Source organism: Amblyomma mixtum, chromosome 2, assembly GCF_055824585.1.
Source record: "Amblyomma mixtum isolate Tamu chromosome 2, ASM5582458v1, whole genome shotgun sequence".
In the NCBI taxonomy this organism is placed as follows: Eukaryota; Metazoa; Arthropoda; class Arachnida; order Ixodida; family Ixodidae; genus Amblyomma; species Amblyomma mixtum.
The window spans coordinates 126,506,585-126,528,109 of NC_143013.1; the positions used below are offsets into that span (position 1 = coordinate 126,506,585).

A 21,525-nucleotide genomic window follows, 5' to 3' on the forward strand; every position below is an offset into this window, starting at 1 on the left:
TGCGTGTATTTAACTAAATACACACAACAAAACATTGTTGCATGTTTATATTGGCCCAGAGGCACGTAGCAGAGAGCATAGAGAAAACTTATTTGGGAAGAAGTGTTATACCTACGGCAACCAGATTTCGTGTGTAAACTCACAGGACCACCGAGGCTTTAGGTACGCATTTGGATTAACGCTGACAGGCCAAACCTTTGCTCGGGTCTAAGGAAAGTAAAATGCAAATATATTCGCTAAGTCGGTTTTTAATGCAATTGTTTACTGAATTATCTGTCGTGTGACATGGGGCGAGATCAACACTAAAGCGGAAAACAACAATAGCGCCGCGCACTGCAAAAGAAGGGGGAGGGGATGACGCGCTTGCCACGACACCAGGTGCAGCAGATCCTAGGGCCGCCACTGGCCTGCACCGAGGTTTATCTGGTAACCCTCAGTGTAGCACTGGGTAATAAGTAACTACGAATTGATCAACCAATATTTTGTGTTCGATATACTGGTGTAAGCCTTGAAATATTATAAAAGATTTGAAGTCTTTCAAGAAAACGCTTTATATCCGCCCAAGTCTTTAGCATTACGACATAGCACACGTCTCAGAAACTTGGAACATTGAAACAAAAATCGTGAACAACTATTTTTTGCGTAGAACTTCGTTCGTGGTCTCATTTCCTGATATGGAACAGACACAGATTAGAGGGACCAGCTGACATAAAAAAAGTAACATTAATGTGAGACGGACGATGATCAGTAAATATCCTAGGATATAAACACAAATACGCGGCGCCCCGGATAACTTTTTAACTGAGTCTTAAAAATTCGCAACTTTGGGGAGGAAAACTAACAACCCATACAGCTTCAACAAAATTAATCGGAGAGAGAGAGAGAGAAACAACTTTATTGAAGCACCAGTCAATGAACGAAGGAGAGAAGACCATCTCTCCCGTCACCCCTGCTGAAGATACGCAGATAATTTCAATTCAAGATTTCAAGAACGCTAAGAGGAATTAGAAGTCGCGTTATATTTCTTGCGGTAGTTTTACTGCAGCAGTGCGTTCGGTGGGCACAAAACTTAAAAAGCTGCCGACGGTAAAGTATTACAACAACTACAACTACTACTACTTCTCCTGTTGGTAAGGTATCAGGAAAGACCCCAGGACTAAGGCTGCTGGATACCTTACCAGCAGGAGAAGTAGTAGTAGTTGTAGTTGTAATAGTTTCCCTTCGGCAAAAGCGACTGAGTCCATACTGCGTGGCACTCTACTGCTTACCAGACGTATTTAAATGCCAAAATCAGTGTTAGACCTCGTTCAATGTTCCTCTTTGTGGAATACTTAGCTGAGCACAACGGCGATCACAGAAGACCATTCGACATAACATTAAAAATTGCCCTTCTCATACTCATACCAAGTGTCTGTGTTCTTGCCTTATTAGTTTACTCGCCTAAGGCGCTCTTGTACAGCTTCGGTATATTGGTGTTCACCAATTCTTTCTTGTCGCGAATATGTCTCATTTTAGGAAAACGCCGCTTGACAGTCTTCGTGTGCCACACGAGAACCTGTGAAAAAAAGGAGAAAATTGTGGCTATTACACACTTCCTAGTGATGACTTCTCAGCCACTCACCAGAGCGGGCCTGAAATACCAGTTATCAGTGATAATCGTTTTTCAGTGCCTGAAAACGGTGCAAAGCACTGTCTATATCATGAGCGTGGCTTTTTGTAGCGTGGCTTTTTGGGCTTGTTGGTACTGTTGTGCCTGAACCCTCATTCCGCTGGCCTGTCTGGGAGCCAGAGCCGTGGGCCCGCCGTCGCGCAAAGCAAGCCCGGACTCGCCGCCACGGCACGGCTTCAAAAAGAGCCATCCTGGCTCGCCGGCGCAGACCCTTCCTCCTCCTCCTCCTCACTACCGTCGGCTCGAGCCAATCCGAACGGTGGCCTGTGGCGTGACCTTATTGGAGCAGAGGAACGCCTGGTGCAGAGGAACGCAACGGTCACCGGCGGCTATAAGAAGAGAGCCGCACTGAGACGCAGTAGCAGACGGGCAGCAGACACGCCATCGTGCCAGAGAGACGCTCTCCGCAGGGCCTCGTGCAAGCCCGTTGTGCTCACGGCCCTTGTACATATCTTGTAAAAAACCTTGTAAATATTGTATATAAACGTCACTTCACTAACCATCGCATCGACCGTTCTTCGCTCAGGTCTGCTCAACAGAGGCAGCAGACTGGGATGCCTAAATCCCAACAGTGGTGACAGCGGTGAGATGCCCCTCATTCACAAAAGTGGTGGCAGCGGTGGGATGTCGCTTCCCAACAGTGGATGGCAGCTGTGGGATCGACCGGCGTCAGCTACCTCGGCGCGGTGAGTGCCTGATGTTTTCCCCTCAATTCACCAGACTGCTCTAGCACACGTGATTGTAGTCTATAGTAGGGCTGTGTGTAGCACTGGAGAGAGCTTTACTGTTTCTAGCCAAGCAGGAGAGCTCTGAAATGAAAGCTAGTGCAGAGAGAGTTAACAAGGCTTTGTTGTAGAGAATTACTTGCGCGTTTCATACTAGTAGTGCAATAGTAGTGAGCGGCAAGGGAATTCTAAAAAAAGGGCGAACAGCAAGAGGCTATTGTGTGCGATGGAGGACCTTAGAGTGAAGGAACTCATCGAAATTTGTGAAGAGTTGGGCATTGATTTAGGCCGTACGAAACGGAAGCATGCGATTATTGAGATCATGCGGAAGGAGGACGTAACGGCTGTAGAAGCCGATGAGGCCTTGGCTGAGATCAACGAACGCCGTGAGCGCGGAGACGCAGAGCGACAGCGACAAGAACGCCGTGAGCGCGAGGAGGCGAAAGAACGCCGTGAGCGCGAGGCCAAAGGACGCGTGGAATGCGAGGCCAAGGGACGCTTTGATCGCGAGGGCAAAGAAAGCTGTTGGCGCGAAGAGGCAGTAAAACGCAAGCAGCTTAAGATAAAACGGCGTGCTCGCGTTAGGAAACTTACGGACCTATAGTTTGAAGCGGATCGGATAAGTTGAGAGAGAATTGAAGCATTGTCCGTTCTGCATGAGTCCAACGGCCGGCAGCCGAGAGACAGGCCACGGCCCTTCGTGATCGCCGAAGATATGGCGAAGTATCTGGCGGAGTTTGAGCGCGTCTGCGAGAGAAAGCGCGTTGAGCGGAATAGTTGGGCACAGGAGCTGGTAGCCCTTCTTTCCAGCGAAGCGTATGAAGTTATCAAGCGCCTGTTGGACGGCGGCTTGGCAGACTACGATGGGCTGAAAGGCTTCTTACTGACGAGATATGGCGTGTCACCGGCGGACCTTCGCCAAAAGTACCTGCGAGAGGAAAATAGTACCAAATCGTTTTACGATTTTCCCTACCAGCTAAAAGCCGACAATTTAGAATGGCTGGAAAATGCGGAAGGTTCGGACGATCGTGACACAGAGGTGGAGTGCAAAGCTGTGTAGCAGTCCTGCCAGTGGTGGGTGGTGGTGAAAACATTTATTAATCATAGAAAGAGGTGTTGGGGGTCGTGACCTGAAGGGTCACGCCCTTACAACCACTAGGTGGGATGCCTAGTCAGGCACACCATTGGCGTTTTCCGCAGCCCGGGCGCGCTGCGTTAAGGCCCTTTGGGCCTCGAGGGTGCAGCAACCGGACAGGGTCGCCTCCCAGTCCTCTCGGGTGGGGTTCGGGATAGGGGGTAGGGATGGGTTCTGCTGGCAGGCCCACACCATGTGGTAGGTGTCAGACACCTCCCCACGGTGTGAGCACCGCCCGTCGAATTTAGGATCGAAATGCTTTAGAATTGCCGGGCACAACATCGTGTTGGTGAGCAGGCGCAGGAGTACCCTCTCGTTGACCTTCCCCAGCCCTTTGCATGGGGTGGGAAGAGTTTGGTGCGTGGATTTGTAATAATCGCATATTTCCTTAAAAGTGTAAATTGGACATAAATGGAAGTCCTGGTCGGCGTCGGGTCCCGTGGGAAATGCCCGGAGAGAGAGCGCGCGGGCGGCGGCGTCGGCTGCCTCATTTCCGTGGACGCCTTGGTGACCTGGAGCCCAAACGATAGATCGGTGCGCGGGATCCGAGTCTCGGCTACAATTTTGGTAAATACGATAAGCTAGGGGAGTAACCCACCCTTGCGTGACGTTTCGACAAGCCCCTCGTGAGTCGGTGATTATGTATTTGGAGGAGGTGTCAGAGGCTGCCAAAGCGATGGCAACCTCTTCTGCGTGAATTGCTGTGTGTACCATCCCCTGGAGTCCGGGCCGGACGCGTCCACGTAGAAGACTCCTGGTTTGATCCGAAAATGGCGGTCCAAGGCTTCCGCCCACGCCAGGCGCCTGCCATTATGATCCTCTTTGGACATATTGGTGGGGAGAGGCCGCACGTGGAGGGCGCGTCTCCAGTATACGGGAAGGCGGCATCTCTCCTCTGTGAATTGAGTGTGCTGGATGTGTAGTCGGGCTAAAAGGCGGCGACCCGACCCTGTCTTTGTGAGACGAGTGTATTGGTTGTTGAGGTGGGCCTCCCGAAGCTCCCTAAAAGTGTTCACCATCCCCAGTTCCATAAGGCGGCTGGTAGAGGTAGAAACTGGGAGGTCCAGCGCTCGTTTCATGATTTTGCGGAGGATGACCTCGAGGGAATCCTTCTCCTGTTTCCGCAGGTGGAAGTAGGGAGTCGAATGCAAGATTCGACTGGTCACGAATGCGTTCGCCAGCCGCAAGGCGTCTTTGCATCGTAACCCACCGCGCTTGTTGGAAACCCGGCGGACCATGCGGCCCACCTGGTCCCCCACCTGCCGGAGCTTGGCGAGTGTTGTGTCGCAGCGTCGCTGGTTGTGTATGAAGAGTCCAAAGACTCTGATTTCTATGGATTAGCGAATGGGACCGCTTTGCAACGAGAGATTGATTTGGGTCGAGCATGTGCGCGAGGGACGTAAATGCACGAATTCCGATTTCGGCGGGGAGCATTGCAGACCACAGTCTCGAGCATAGCGGTCCACTATGCTGGCGGCCGTTTGCAGGCTGGTCTCCATATCCCCCAGGCGTCCTTGCGTAGCCCAGATGGTGATGTCGTCGGCGTATAGCGCGTGCTGGACCCCTTCGACCGCACCAAGCAGGGCGGGTAGGCGCATCATGGCAATGTTGAATAGCAGAGGGGACAGCACCGCGCCTTGTGGAGTCCCCCTCGTGCCGAGCAGGAAAGGTCCGTGCTCTTCGTCCTGTATTCGGATGTAGGACAGTCTGTCCGTGAGAAATTGTTTAACGTAATTGAAGGTATTGGTGCCGCAGTGAGTTTGACTCAAATGTATAAGTATGACCTCGTGAGTTACGTTATCGAACGCTCCTTTCAGGTCGAGCGCAAGGACAATTTTATCGTTTTGGGGGTGTGTAATGGGGTTCAAGATTGCCAGTGCGGCAGAGAGGAAGGTAGTCCGTACGTGGCAGATGTAACTGCGGCTATAACAGTGGTAGATGCCCCGCATTCGCGAACTGAGGAAACCTCTCTATCTTCGGACAAGGTAGCCACAGCATCTGACGATGCAATTACAGAGGTCTCGCCCAATGAGATTAGAGCGGAGTTGAAGGAAATTGGATCTCCTAGCGTGTCAAAAGCAGGGGGAGTTGCAGTGCATGGTACAGAGGGTGTTCGGCTGAACATTAATGAAAAGGCCAGTGCCAATGCTAGAGAAGTCAAAGAGGATGACACAACGTGTTGTGCATTGCGTTCAGCAGAAACGCAGAAACCCGACACTTTCGGTCAACGGATTCGGACGCATATAGAGTTTGCGAACGCTAAATTGGATGCTAGTGTTTACGGCGATCAATGCAATACAAGTCTCGTGCGTTCCAAGCACTGTGAGCTCAGTCACATTCCAGAAAGCAGCTGCAGTAGCGAAAACGCCGCAACTGATTGCAAGGCAGACCGTCATCTGCAATCGGCTGGAACGCGTCAGGAGCATGACGAGAGCTGCGTGCCAGCACTCATGTCGGGAGAGAACGCTGGTTCGTCTGCGCCTGAAGTAGCTAAGGTGCTGGACGGCAGTGGACTTCAGAACGATCCAGACGACATGGGGGTTGTAGACGTGATTCTACACTAGAAAGATGAGGACGGATGTTAACTCAGGGACGCTCAGGAGGAAGAGCGCAGGTTTGAAGAATTCAGTAAAGGCGCCAAAGACAGACATGAGGCAGGTAGCGCACGTGGATCCGCTGACAACCAGTGTGAGATTACCAGGGAGCAGCAACCTAGGCGACAGAAGCAGCATGCGCTTCTACAGGAGAAAAGAAAAATCTGTGGCTTAGATTGGTTAAGCCCGGTAATTGCGAAAGCAATATCCGTACGTACGCCATGGTACACCTCGTAGTGTAGCTCGTGGTGGTGCTTGTGGTTAGACTTGTGGTGATGCATCGGTTATACAATCCAATTCAATCCAATGCAATCCAATCCAATGCAATCCAAACCAATCCAATCCAATGCAAGCCAATGCAATCCATTCCAATCCAATTCAATCCACTCCATTCCAATCCACTCCAATCCAATGCAATCCAATACAATATAATCCAAACAAATCCAATCCCATCCAATCCATTCCAATCCAATCTAATTGATTCCACTCCAATCCATTCCAATCAAATCCACTGCTATCCAATCCAATGCAATGTAACCTATTCTAATCTAATGTAATCTAATCTAATCTAATCCCATCCAATCCAGTCCAATACAATCCAATCCAATCGAATCTAATATAATCCAATCGAATCCAATCCAATGTAATGTAATCAAGGTCAAATGAAGGGCAATGGTGGTCACCGCCGCGGCACGGTGGTGGCCACCGCCGCGGCACGCAACGGCGTGAAAGTGCAAGTAGTATTGTTTTCGCAATAAAATTAAAGGAAAGCTCAAGATAGAAAGCTGCAACCTGAAGGAAAGGAACCATTAGTTAAGGAAAGTGGGATATCACCACAAGGTGGTAGACAAACAGGAGAAACAGTGGTGCTGCCGAAAGGAGAGGAAAGGCAAGCAAAAGAAAGAGTTACTACCGAAAGATGAAAGGCAGGCATAAGAAAGAGTGGTGCCTCCGAAAAGAGAGAAATGGCACGCGCGCAGAAACGCGTTGCCACCATCGGAAGCACCAGCGTCATCGGCAAAGTGACTGCAGCAAAGTCCGTCACTTTGTCAACCCCGAAACAAGCGTTAGAATTGGAGCTAAAGAAACGTGCGAGGGAACAGGCTGTCATGGAGGCTGTCATTTTCCGCTGCAGTTACGGCAGAAACCACGGTCCCACAAAACACGGCACGCGCGCGCAGTGAAAACGCGTGTGTGGCTCATGAAGCGAATGATTGTATGGGGCTGTAGTGAGAGAGGTAACAAGTTAACTGGCCAGAAGGAAGCGTCTAAGCGCTCCGCCAAGCATAGTTATCGCGATGGACAGCCGCGAGTTGAGACGACGCCATTTTGTAGGCCGAAAATCAAAAGGCCGGGTAGATGCGGACCTCGCATCGAGCGAAAAGGACGCGTGCGCGTGAAATGAAGATTCGTGAAAGGTCTCACTTGCCGCCACGAACAAAGAATGGTCCCACCGGAGGCGTTGCGCACTCGGAATTGAACGCCGCGACTGGCGTGAGAAGCGTAAGGGAAGGGAGAAGTCAGTGATGGAGACTAACTCGTTCTTGTCTTCTTCCCGTAGAAACTGGAACGACAAGTACGGAGAGAGAGAAAAGCGCAGCTACAGCGAAAGAGGCAGGGACATTAGCTTGCACGGTAGTGAGTATTGTATGACGTCCGTTAGAAGCCAGTTAAACGCTGACGTAGACGCACTAAGCCGTACGTTCTGAGCAAGGCTGCCTTCGACCTCCTCGTGACTTACATTTTGTCACTTTGCGAACAGCTCTCAAGTTCGCTTGTAGATCGGGGCCAAATTGATGTCCTCATTTGTGGCCTAAGCTGAGTGTTTTCTGAACCAAGTGATCTCAAGGGACCAAATTTATTTTGCATACATTTCATTCTGTGTGTTACGTGTATTTGACACTTGTTAGAGTTATTACTTTACAGTTCTGGTATCCCACATGGGCCTCTTGTTGAAGAGGGAGCGAAAAGGGGACAGAACTATGGCTAGCGGAGATTTTATTACCTTAAAGTCTGGCGTTTTGACGGGTGGCAGAGCGCACTCGCTCGTGTTGTGTGTTGCCTGTTGTCGGTCGGTTCTTGCCAAGATGCAGAGTGATCAACAACCGACGCTGAGAGGCCAGCTCTTCAGAAGGACCAAGCGAAGCTGGTCCAGACACCTGGGCGACAGGGCGGAGGAACAGTGATCCTGTCCTGACGAGCGGGACCTGTTCAAGGAAAGGAGCATGGAGCCACCTGCGGCTGAACGCCGGACCAGTACGTGGAGCGGCCTGGTGTTCGAGCGCGCCCCGCATCCGAGCCACGCGGAAGCAGCTCGTCTTTGTGGCGCATTGTCTGGCGGCGGGGCTGCTGTTGTGCCTGAACCCTCATTCCGCTGGCCTGTCTGGGAACCAGAGCCGTGGGCCCGCCGTCGCGCAAAGCAAGCCCGGACTCGCCGCCACGGCACGGCTTGCAAAGAGTCATCCTGGCTCGCCGGCGTAGACCCTTCCTCCTCCTCCTCCTCACTACCGTCGGCTCGAGCCAATCCGAACGGTGGCCTGTGGCGTGACCTTATTGGAGCAGAGGAACGCAACGGTCACCGGCGGCTATCAGAAGAGAGCCGCACTAAGACGCAGTAGCAGACGGGCAGCAGACACTCCATCCTGCCAGAGAGACGCTCTCCGCAAGGCCTCGTCCAAGCTCGTTGTGCTCACGGCCCTTGTACATATCTTGTAAAAAGCCTTGTAAATATTGTATATAAACGTCAGTTCACTAACCGTCGCATCGACCGTTCTTCGCTCAGGTCTGCTCAACAGAGGCAGAAGACTGGGATGCCTAAATCCCAACAGTGGTGACAGCGGTGAGATGCCCCTTATTCACAACAGTGGTGGCAGCGGTGGGATGTCGCTTCCCGACAGTACATAGTTCCAATACACTGTAGCGTAGCAAAAGCCGAGGACACAAGAGACGAGAGACGAACACCACGACCGCTATCATGAAGGCATGCATTTATTGTCCCGCTTCCGTTCAGGGAAGTACGAAGGCCATTCGAGAAAAATGTCCCACAAATCTTACGAAAAACTACATGGGATATAAAAAAATGCCTCATAATTCGGAAAGATACTACGTAAGAACTTTCCAATATATGGATTTCGTGGATATACACGAAGAATTTCGAGATCTATGGATTACTGAAACTACCGTACACTTGGCTACGGTCCTCCGTTTTCAGTTATGCGCTTTGCCAAATACTGTTAAAGACAGATGGCGTAACGGTAGCGGTTTCGCGCTTCTTGCTGGCGTCAAGTTTCACCGGTCGCTACTTCAGGCTTTGGCGCTGCCGTGGGTGCCCTCGGTTCTATTACGAAGCAGCTCCCTGCAGCAAAACGGTACCTGGCATGCGACGTCGGCTAATGGCGTCACCTTTCAGACGATTGTGCAACTCTCCTGTTCGCACGCTGGCCCTAAGTCTCTCTCGTATCGCCTCCAGGTGAGCAGCAGAACGAGTCGCGAGCAAGAGAAGGAGGAGAACCGAGGGAGAGAAGTTGCCACGGGAACGAAGGTGAGGTCGTTTCCGGAGTCAAGCAGATAAACTCATGACTCGCGTTCGTGTGGAATCAGCAAAGCAGAAAACATTCGTGGAAATGAAAGAAGCGCAGCAGAAAGTAGGGAACGAGCTCGCCGCCGAAACATCCTGACGGCTGCCAGGCCACAGAACTGCGTCACAAGCGGCCGACTTCAGTTATTATATAAGCTGGATAAAAGCGATTGCCGGCAGGATTACTCAATGCTATTCTCACATGTTGCTAGTAAGAACTTATATTTCAGTAATACGTGTTGGGGGCTAGTTGGTGCATATTTCCAGAAAAGGGTTGTAGCGCGGAAAAGGACCCCACACAGCAAGTGATACGGGACAGGCCCAACTTCCAACTGTTTATTCACCGTGAATGCGAATTAATACAAACAAAACGTTCAAGACGGAGAGCGTACAACCCTCGCGGCCATATGTAGTTCTTGCTTGATTGTTTTCTTTATATTCATTCATATGTACGGTGAACAAACAAAAAATTATTGTGGGACCATAAAAAGAACGAAAAACAAAGTGTCCCTCCCCATACCACTAAGTATAACGGGCTTACGGTGAATAAGCAAATGGAAGTTGAGCCTGTCCCGTCTCGCTTGCTGTGTGTTGTCCTTTCCGGCGCTATAAAACCCTTTCCTGGCAACTTAAGCCCGGAGCATAAACAGCCAAATGCAAACCGAAGTTCGCGGCAGTCGCCGACCGTTCAATGCGTGCCTACATTGTCTCTGGCCCTCCATATATCGCCAGCGAGCCCAGCTTTTCTCTTTCTTAAAGCGTAGCTGTTAATCTCTACACCTCCCCCCCCCCCTCACCCTGTCGTCTTAGTCTATGGCTCGCGCTCACCTCTCACGTGATTACGCACAGCTCTTTCGCCGCGATCAGGTCACCAGCCCGTACACGCAGTCAGTGCATCGTGCAACATTCGCCGTCATCGGACGGGGCGAGTGGTTGCAAGAAGCCAAACGCTTCAAAATTATCTCTTACATCATATGGTTGGGTTTGCCAGAAAAATTCGAATATTACCAGAATCAGCGAACCTACAACTAAGGACTGGGAGGTGGCACTGTCCAGGTCACACCCTGAAGACCAGCTTTTAGTGGTGAACCGGGCAGGAACGGCGGCACAAGCCAATGGGCTCCAGGAATAATGGTTACATATAGCAGCGCGAAAAGACAAGGACCAGCGAAGAAGTGGACAGGAGGACGTCCTTGTTTGTCCTTGTCTTTTCGCGCTGCATTCTTTAACCATGATCACTGACCAGCAAGCCCAAACAGCCACTTTAGTCCTGGAATAAGGGCCCAACCCAGCTAACCTGGATTTATTCTGTTCATTAAATGTTTTTTCACAAACACATACCTCTCACACCCTTCACGAGCGTCTGTGGAAGAACTACAAAACAGTTATGAGAGGAGGAGACGCGGCAGCAATCACACATCATATAGACGCCTGGATCGTGCCGAGAAGTTACTAGGGAAGGGTTGAAAGAGGCACGGCTAAGGCACTTGGTAATCCGTAAATACAGCACACCTGTTTTGAACTCACAGCACTATCACAATTTATAGGTGAACGCAATCGTAAACGCACCGCCTACGCAGAAGCGCGGCGCCGATATCCAGCTGTAACAGCACCTTTAAGAGTCCAGCTTAATTCAATGCATACAGGGGAAATCTGCACAGTGAAGTATTCTGCATGCCACCCTGATTAGATCAGTTGATAAAGCTACATACTGCCCCGGACAGGCGGTTGGCCTGGGTTGGCTTCCCAGACCAGGACGAATTTCTCTTAAATATTAAGATTGTTAGAAATTCGTGCAGATTTCCTTTGTAGCCGTCGAGCCGCTCTGACGCGGATGCTACTTAGTCATTACTCTTGAAGGGAATACTTGAGCTTGCACGAAAAAAAAAACATGAATAAAAGCACTACATCTGCATTCAAACTCAGAAGTCATCCACGGCAGCTGTGTCTAATAACTAAACGCATTACTGTGTATCGCAATCGTGCTGAGAGTTCCTTTTAATCAGTCGCTGCTGGATTTAAATGTGTCTCTATGCTTTGAAGAAAGCGCACACCTCTCTAAACTGAACGCGCTGGAGCGCGTCATGTGAATAAGCTGGGATGTGTGCGTCCTGCTGTCACAGATACGATCTAATCACGCGCCAATTTCACGTATGATACGCTACACAGTCATACTGCTCAGTCCAATACAAAGTAGCCATCTACACTGCGTCAACTAGAGCATGTCAGCTGTTAGTAGTTCGAGAACATTTGATATTAATGCCGGCTTCATTTGCAGTGCCTGTTTGCTTTCTTCATAGAAACAAAGCTGACAGCTCTCGTCGCACAAATGCGATGGGAGAAATGCACGCCTTGTGTCAGTCGCCTTTCTTGTTCAGCGGTGAGCATCGCCAGCAGTTCGGAAAGAGGAACATTCAAGATGTCACTCCGTGAAGGCAATTGCACTAACCTTGGATAGCGATCAGAGCGGGACGCGAGGGAGTGCGTACCTCAGTGCAGTTGCTGGCGAACGGCTCAAATTCATAGCGGTCCACGCCGAGGCTGGTGAGAAAGTCCGTCTCCAGCATGCCCTGCTTGTGGGGCATGTGGAGGTCCTCAGCTGCGAGCACGAGCTCAAGGTTGATGGCGAACCCGGCCATGTCCACAGGAAAGACGCGATTGGTCGGGAGGTAAGAGTCATGGAATCCAACCACACGACCCTCGGGCGACACCACGGGTGAGCTGATGCCGAAGTCGCCTATCAGCCCCACCGGAAGCACGCCCACGGCGTGAACCCGCGTCATCTGAAGCAGAAATCGTATCAGTGCACGAGTCAGAAAGCTCACACAGTTTAATTCGGGCGCGTGAACTGTTTCCTAATTCTCACACGTCAACACTAAGCCTTACAAAGCGTAGACAGCAGGTCTATTTGGGGACCGGTTACATGTTTCCGCCTTTCCGGCGCATGAAACACGCGGAAAAAAGAATGGACACCACGGACGCCGGTGGATGAAAACGCGGTCACAATATTTGACAACGGCACGTGAAAGATATAACCTTAAGAGCTTTAAAAAATGCTCGTTTGATAGCCCCATCCTGTTCTGGAAGGCCATGTACCCCGCGCCCTCATTCATCTTTTTCCTCTCCCCGTGTGTTTCTCGTGCTAGAAACGTGATCAGTTTTACATCTCCCGTATTCAACACACACTCTGCTGGAGAATAATTGAAGAGACTTCGTTATCCTGCGGCACTACAGCCTTATAAGCAACATGTCACAACCAGGTGATCGATAACTCTGAACATAATATTGCCCAGAATGCTACGCGTTCTCATCACCCCGGCCACAAATCAGTGAAATTGTTTATTTGAAGGATTACGAAACACACCAACCCATGGAAAGGCACATTTAAGCACTACAGCTGATAAACATGCGTTGAATGTTGTATATTGAATATCGTTCTTGTTTGCAACGAAAGCACTAGATAGGAACCCCCCAACCCCCTTAGAATCGCGCCGCAGTGCACGCAAACTCTAGCAGACGTCATCTCTCCATGGAGCGAAAGAATCGGAGCCACCACGTACAGTCGCAGGTGTGTTTTTCCGAGTCGCTCTCCTTACGGTTAAGAGCCCGAGACACACGCTACAAACTACGCAATACAAGGCCACAGAAGTTGACCTGTAAGCTCACCTGTGAGAATATGCTATGGTCGTACGAATTGTCGTCATCAGCGAAGTACAGAACCCCAGGCAATCTGGCGTTGGCACGCAGCCAGGCAAGCGCCTTCATCCGCTGGGTGACTCCCCTGCCTTTCCGACGCGGCCGATACTCGGCTGGAGTTCTCGCCGCGAGTTGGACACCAGGCAAGCCAGAGCGACGCATTATGCGACGAACCTGCAAGTCCCATTCGCATATTGTGTGGCAGCATGAATGCAGCATGTAGCCATCACAGGTAGCCGCCCACGACCTGCATGCAGTTAGTGCGCACGTTCCTGTTCTGCTGAAGAGCAGTGTACTGTGAGCCAGGGAACCATGTGATGCAAATGCAAGGTGCTAATGCTAAACGCGGGAGCAATGACACTCATGCAGTAGTTCAATTTATTTATTTAAATTCTAATTTGTTTATTTCTACAATTTGTTTGTTTGTTTGTTTGTTTGTTTGTTTGTTTGTTTGTTTGTTTGTTTGTTTGTTTGTTTGTTTGTTTGTTTGTTTGTTTGTTTGTTTGTTTGTTTGTTTGTTTGTTTGTTTGTTTGTTTGTTTGTATGCTTGTTTGTTTGCTTGTTTGACCGACAGCGCCTGACCACGCCACTCCACTCCAACCACACCCCTCTCCTGATCATCGTTCGAATTAAATGGCGTCATTACATAGCCTTTTCACATCGTCCATTTCTAATGTCATCCAACGACTAATTCCATTTGCTTATAATCGCTGCTGTGACTAAGAGACCGGCGTTCAGCTGCTGATTTCAAAGGTCACGGGTTCGATCGCGGCCGCAGCGGCCGATGGCAACAAAAGACGAAAACGCCCGTGCGCTGTGCCATGCCAACGCACGTTAGGAACCCCAGGGGGTCTAGCTAATGTAGGGTCCTTCACTGCGGCGTACCTCAATGTCCACGTGTCGCTTCGGGACGTTAAACTCCAGTTCCCTCTTTTTTTTTGTTGCTGTTTGCATACAGCTTGCTCTGAAAATCCTGTCGCATTTACAACAGTGTCCCTTAAACTTTTAAACGTAAATTATATGAAGATGGTTTATGGTTTATGGGGGTTTCGACGTCCCAAAGCGGCTAAGGCTATGAGAGACGCCGTAGTGAAGGGCTCCGGAAATTTCAACCACCCGGGGTTCTTTAACATATAAATTAAGGCTTTTTAATGGAGGCTGCAGCATGGCCGGAGCTTTCATATAAATATACAAGCAAGCAATGTCTCTAGCATCTGACATGACGAAATTATTACCAGACGTAATGGCAGTGATGTAGATAAAAACTGTCAGTCTGCGGTGGCAGTTACAAACCTCAAGAGCATAAATCAAGCCAATGATAACATGACCAACATTTGATATAATACAGTAATTAAAAAATAAAAATAACACAAACTGCCCCATAATTTGCCAAGCTAGGCGTGTTACTATCATGTTGCAAGTCCTTCGAGTTTCGTGTTTAGCTGATAATTAATGATTGCCCGAGTCTGCTACTGTTAAAAGTATGCACAGTGACGTGTCTAATAAATACACACTCAGTCAGGTGGCTTATATTTTTTTTCTTATAATGCCGGATGCTGAAAATGACACGCATCGGTTACCGTCGGTCTTAAGTGCATTATTAAATAGACGAGAGTGAAACCTTTGCTTGTTGCTGTGATCTCATTGCTTATTGTCGACACCGTTCATAAGATCACTAGGGGATTGAAGACATGGTACTTATTAAAAATTTCCGTCGCCTTTGTCGTATGTCTTCAAATTTACTTATTCATTGCTTTGTACACGTCAACAAGCAGGTTATCCCAGATTTTAAAACGATGACAACCACAGCTATGTTGGTGGTAAGTATAAGTTGAAATGAAGCGTATCCTCTGTTCCATTTTAATGTCAAAGAGGAGGCTTTGGATCGTATCTATGATTAGGTTGACATGAAACAACATTAACTAGGACTTTACTTGGAGGCTCAAGGTAGCTGAGTGTAGAATTTCGCAAGAGAAGGATTGCAACTTTGCTTTGTTTTTGTCGCAGTCGTCCATGCCCCTTTGCGCCACGTTTACTGCCATTTTTCACTCCCTCCGCCAGTCCTCTATTTCCCCTAGCGAGGTGCATATGATATTGACAGGGGGTTCTTCAGCGAATTCATGTGCGTTGTAATTGCGGAGGACCCAAATTAGCCTCCGGCAATGCCTATAAAAAGTGGCTCAGTTAAAATCGCTCTCCGTCCTCCTTTCTCGGGAGGACACGAAGCTTGGCAGTTCGACCTGGCCGTGAGATACTTGTTCTTTAAGACACATTGTCCCGTTTCGACGGACAAAGCGATATCACTCAACTGAATTCAATTCACGTTTATATTCAACATTTCACAATGTTGACGGTCTCCCATGCAAAAAGCTGTAGCAACAGCTTGACGAGGCTTGGGAGCCAGCGGCAGGCAGTAGTGCCTGCAGTACAAAAAAATTCTATACAAGAATTCTATTGCTACACTTAAAGGAACAGTCACGACAGTTATAATGCGATGCCCATTAAACCCATTCCCTGAGGGAGCGAGCTTGAAGGCAGAACGGCCCCTCAAGGCAGCCAGGTGCAGCAGTGGCTAGGCCAAGGGCTCGTTATAATACACACACAAAAGTATCCAACAATATTTGAATGAAACTTTTGCCTCTTGTTCGCCCAAGAGGAGGAGAGAATGTCTAGAGGCTTTTTGTTCGAGGGTTCGTTTCCTGCGCTACAAGGGCCATTGGGGCTCATCCGTGTCTATGGTATCTTCGCTGAGGGGACGCTCACCAGTGCCGAAGGGTGGTCGGCATCCTCGACGACGATCCAGAAGATGCGCGCGTCGGCCAGAAGGAGCGCCTGAGACACCCTCACCAGGTCGGGGGCCTGAGTGCCCCGGCGATAGGTGGGCGTCACCACGTACAGTGTTGGGCCCCCTCTCCCCAATGGTCCACCGCCGTTCCCATCAAGGAACTCTGCAAAGTTCCACGCCGACGGTAAAGGTGCATGAAATCGTGCAAACGACAGACTTTCTCAAAGAAATGGCGAAAATTTTCTGTCTCCACCTTTTCGGTGCCAATGTGAGATTGTACCAGTCACGGCTGTATTACATTCGTGCACTGCGGACAAAGATATTTCGCTTTTGCGTCCGTCACGTGCTCAGAATATTGGCACCGCTGTCGTGTTTGAGCACCGACTTCCTCTCCAAAAACTACTCGGTGGGGGATAAGCAGTGCATCCCACTGGAATTCCAGTAGCGATGGGAGAGCTCGGGAAACAAGCTTTTTTTTTCTGGTCAATTTCGCGAGACATGGAAAACTCAGAAATCAACTGAGGATGGTTTGCTGGCCCGAAACAAATATAGTGAACAATGCCAACATTCCAAGTGTAATGGACGGCTGAGTCAAAGAAAAGAGAAAAAGCGGTTTTCATGCGGTCTTATGGTTCAGCTGCAAAATATTTCAGAGCTTAGCTGTGACACTATGCTTACTCGCCAGTTATGAAAACAAGCTTAAACTATTGCGGCCTGAATGTATTCTCGTATTGTGCCTTTCTACTTCCGTTCTAATCGAGTTAACACAATAAAGAGGCATCCTAACCACGCATTTGTGGCATGGTAGCCTCTAAGCTGCCTATGTAAAACCAAAACAGTGCACAACTAACCGAGCTGGAGCCAAGATGATATAAGATGTGTCGCAACGTGCTGTTCCCCACCGGTACGTGACTGCACATGGGGGGACATCTTAAAACTGAACTCGCTATCACTTAAGAAAGGACAAAATATTTGCTTCCTCTAAGAAAAAACTCATGCAGTCCTGTCCAGCCGTCAAAACATTACGGTATTTCTGTTTTTCTTTTCCAGAACAATTCATAAACACTAACTGCAAAGCATGATTATGAAGACTAAGAAGACTCGATGTCTATGAGAACACTTTCTTGCGTTTCAAAGGAAGCATAATCTACTTGAAAGTTTCTTTTTGTACCTGGTCACGCGTTTCGGCTCCTTAACTCATTGCAGCAGTATTATCCTAGCTCGTACTTGAGACAGAAGCAAGTAAGGTACGCAAGGCAGGAGGAGGAGGAAAAAGAAGAACTTTATTAAAAAGAACGGGAGTCGTGTCAGACCTTATGGCTGGGACCCTCATTCTAGGGCTGCGCAGGGTCTAGCTCCCCTGCGGACCTGTTGTATTACGGCCCGTTGGTACTCCAGGTTATCGCTGGTCAACAGCGCTTCCCACCGCTCAAATTACGTGTTTTCCGTCTGTCAAGTGTTTGTTATCGTGAAGGTGTGGGGCCAAACCAAACACACTACGCTAGAGAAACAACCGAGCATTCAGGCGTGGCGTATAGCTGGCTCACGATCGCCGATCGCCAATTTGTAGCTTCCAATGTGCACGCATTGCCTGTAACTACATGGCAAACTCTTTTCACTGTCAGTCTCCCCTATCGCCTTTCAAATCTCTACAGTTATCATCACCATCATCAAACTGACTGCGCCCACTGCAGGTGAAAGGCCTCTCCCATGTCTCTCCAATTCACCCTCTCCTTTGCCAGTTGCGGCCATCGTATACATGCAAACTTCTTCATCTCATCCGCCCACCTAACTTTCTTCCGGCCCCTGCTACGCTTGCCGCTTCTTGGAATCCCCTGCATCACTCTTAAGGAGCAACGGTTATCTTGCCTTCGCATTACATGCCCTGCCCAAGCCCATTTCTTCCTCTTAATTTCCAATAGGATCGAACCCGCGTCTTTCGGGTCAGCACCCGAGCACCATGTCACCTCTGTGAACATAAATTTTCATAGCAGTGTACAGGATAAGGCCCCACGCAGCCACCAGAACGTTCGTCACAACCGCCAATTGATCAGTAAGAGAGTATACCGACAGCGCAAAGCTGCCTTTCTTGTTCGTGCCTTATCACCGTGTCATATACAACATCCAGGTGTCTCCAGCCTTGCGAGTTCCCTGACAGCAACACCAATGGGAACCGCAATACACACACATTCACTTACCGCAAAGCAGCAGTGGGACGAGAACCGCAGCTGCCGCGCATGCGTAGATGGCCGCCCGCAGAGTACACCGGAAGCGCCACCATGGCATGTCTGCGTCGGAAGACGGCGAAGCGAACACTGTAACATGTGTGAGAGCGTTGCTCACGGCTTGGAGCAATCAGAACGTGACTGGCCACGGAGTTCTAGCGTGACCACAAGTCATGAACAAGCAAGAAAACCTCACCCTCCAAGAGTTACAAGAAGCTTCAGTGAGAGATTTACAGCTCCAAATATACTTCAACCATATGGAAGTTCCTACCACAATGCCCGCATCTCTGCTGAAACGTTCCAATGAACGGCGCGCACGCAATAGTGTGAATACGGAGTCGATATGAAATGAAAAATATGCGGAAATCCTTGTGCTTTCAACATAATTTCAGCATGTTTTCTATCTTCTCCGTACATTTGCATATAACCTGCATATAATGTGCATGACATCGTAAGGAATGCGTACGAATTCCAACTTTTTCGCATGTGTTGTCTTATCTGTTTTTTGTGTTCCGCACTGTGAGCGTAAGAGCCACAAGAAAGCATGCAGATTTATGGGAACGGCCATGGAGAACTTTTCACGTGGGGTGATCCAGTCTCGCCTGGAAGACATGACTGGAAAAAAACAAGCGGACATGGTTACACCTACAATGCTATTATTCATGCTTTTGAACAAAATCACCCAGTCTTAGGCATTTTTGTTGACTTTTCTGAAGCTTTTGATATACCTACTATGCACGGCTTTTGTTTAAAATTGAGCGATACGGCCTCCGGGGTACAATACTCTCACTTCAAGAATCCTACCTGAGATGCCAGTAGCAGTATGTTAGGATAAATAACCAGAAGACGTCAGAGCAATTAAAGCGGGCGTTCCCCAAGGCAGTAGCCTTGACCACATTTTCTTAACCGTTATGTTATTGACATTGTTAGCACGTGTGGGAGTGCTAAATTTTTTATGTATGCAGATGACATAGCTCTGCTGTATTCTCCAAGAACGGTACGCGCATAATTAGCAATTCAAACGTGTCTTTAATTGATTTGAAAAACTGATCACTTACGGACCATCTTAAAATTAATAATACTAAAACAAATGTGTTTTTTCGTCCCAAAAATAAAGTTCTTACTTTTGTGCGTGATCTGCATTTCGGCTCAGAACTAACTGATGCTGTAGAAAGCCTTCATGTGTTCGGTGTCCATTTTACGATTCCTTGAGCTGGGATCACCAGGTAACCGCAGTAATAAAAAAGCTTTCTCGTATCACCGGCACTATAAATAGGCATAAGCGTAATTTCCATGTAGTGTAAAACTTCTGCTGTATCAATCTGTATTCCTATCACGCCTGAATTAGTGACAGCTTGTGTGTAGCAACTAGCACTGGATTTAATAAGTACAAGATTTATCTGCTTCAGAAAAAAATTTTGCGTGCAATATGTATCCAGGGTTTCTTCGCCCACAGCCGAGCCTTTCGATCAGTATAGTACAGTATGACCTTTACCACTTAAGACTGCTTGACGCATGCAGAACTGACCTAGTTAAGAATATGAACTACCTCCTCCACTTAGCAGATCTGCGTATTAACTCTCGCCAATTTCACAGCACACACCCGGAACACTAGTATGTTTCAACATTTCGTACTGCATATGGCATACAAAGTATTAAAAACATATAGCCACCTAATTTGAACACACTCAACGCTGTTGATGTCAACAATGCTGAAATTTCCAGAAAATCACTCTTAAAGCTGATCGCACTCCTGTAACTACACTGAAACTGTTCCACCACTGATCATTTTTCTCTTTGTTTTTGAGCATATAATTTTGCTTCCTTTTTTTAGTGCCGTAGCACCTACAGTGGCCATTCCCCGCTTTTAGCATTTGTTTGTTTGAATGTTTTTCGTTTTGTCTGTTTGTATATTTGTTCGAAGCCTGTTCTGTGGTCCGTTGCCCACCACGCGGTGGGCAGGTGACCAGCCTGTCCACCGTGTGAGGTGGCAGCCTAATTAATCGTGAGAGGCTGCTCGGGAAGAGCATCCTGGATCGCAATCCAACCCGTACAAACGGAGTCCCACCAATGGCAACTCCTGCCATAGAAGGGCAGTGAGAAGACTCCCAGGGATCTGTGAATGGAGAGAATGACCGATTCTGCATATATGGACATTAACGCAGTATCACTAACCGAACAACTGCCATCCGTGAACACTGGATCCCAACAACGGAACCGAAGTGAAAACCAAACTGCTAGCGCACCTAATACGCATCTGGCCTAACTACGCAAATGGACCGTCATTTTTCTTCCTGCATCATCGTTCGCTGCCCCACTGTGTGGGTTGTCTGACTTGACTTGATATTTGTATATTTTGTATCAAAGTACTTATTTTCCTGCGTTGCTGTATGCTGCCACCCACTGTAGGGGTCGACGGACTCGTCAAGCAGTTCTCGCAGCTTTTATCCACGGCCCTCCCGAAGTGACACTAGGAAATCAACTCAAGTAATGGCTTCGCGTGCGCCCACTATAGCCCCACAGATTCCCATTCTCTTTAGCGTATCAGATGGAAACGGTTGTTCCCGGTTTCTACGTGCCACGACGTAGGAAAAGTCTACGCCGATGCAAAATCCCTCTCACGCTATCTTTGTGATATTATTTTAAGGAACAGTGCAAGAAAGGACACAGCTCAACTGTCGTCGAGTTCATTTCTGCGCTGTTCCGTAAAAGATGAATTGCCAACAACTTCTGACTGAGCGCTCTAAAATGATATGCACTACGTAACGGCTCGTCATATAATGATTTTGCAAGCAGTGCAGCTGCGTTTCTTTTGCTTCTTGTTTAATACAGTTGTAGGCAATGCAATCCTACAGATGTTTCTAAGCTGGTGTCGGCTGGAATTTACTGAGAGCAGTGTTGTCATAAATAATACCGCCTCAGGAAAAGATTATTACTTCCGTTAGTGTTACTCATTATCGTTCCCGCAAGGCTGGCCTAACGCTAAAGTAGAAAGCTAATCAGAAAGTACCGATTGTACATTTTATGGAAGCATACCTCTCATCTGATCGAGTGTGCGAAGTGTCGAACGACTTATCTAAGATATGCATCTATTAGTTTATTAATTTGGTGGTTTGCGC

The 21,525-nt window shown here is 48.7% G+C and overlaps 1 protein-coding gene and 1 long non-coding RNA gene across 2 annotated transcripts in view; one reads left to right on the top strand and one right to left on the bottom strand.

The window, feature by feature from the left end:
• Nucleotides 1-1,188: 1,188 nt before the first annotated feature.
• LOC149360798 (galactosylgalactosylxylosylprotein 3-beta-glucuronosyltransferase 3-like) overlaps nucleotides 1,189-21,525 on the bottom strand; it is a 31,726-nt gene continuing 11,389 nt past the window's right edge. Inside the window, exons 3-7 of the mRNA XM_089572513.1 lie at nucleotides 18,380-18,469; nucleotides 16,160-16,401; nucleotides 13,367-13,570; nucleotides 12,190-12,483; nucleotides 1,189-1,555 (exon numbers count right to left, since the gene is read on the bottom strand). Coding sequence (XP_089428639.1) covers nucleotides 1,433-1,555; nucleotides 12,190-12,483; nucleotides 13,367-13,570; nucleotides 16,160-16,401; nucleotides 18,380-18,469 — 953 coding nt within the window. The 3' untranslated portion in view covers nucleotides 1,189-1,432. The remainder of the gene's footprint in view (nucleotides 1,556-12,189; nucleotides 12,484-13,366; nucleotides 13,571-16,159; nucleotides 16,402-18,379; nucleotides 18,470-21,525) is intronic.
• Nucleotides 1,751-3,147, top strand: LOC149360799 (uncharacterized). Its single transcript, XR_016288873.1, has 2 exons — nucleotides 1,751-2,124; nucleotides 2,196-3,147. It is a non-coding gene; the product is annotated as an uncharacterized LOC149360799 (long non-coding RNA).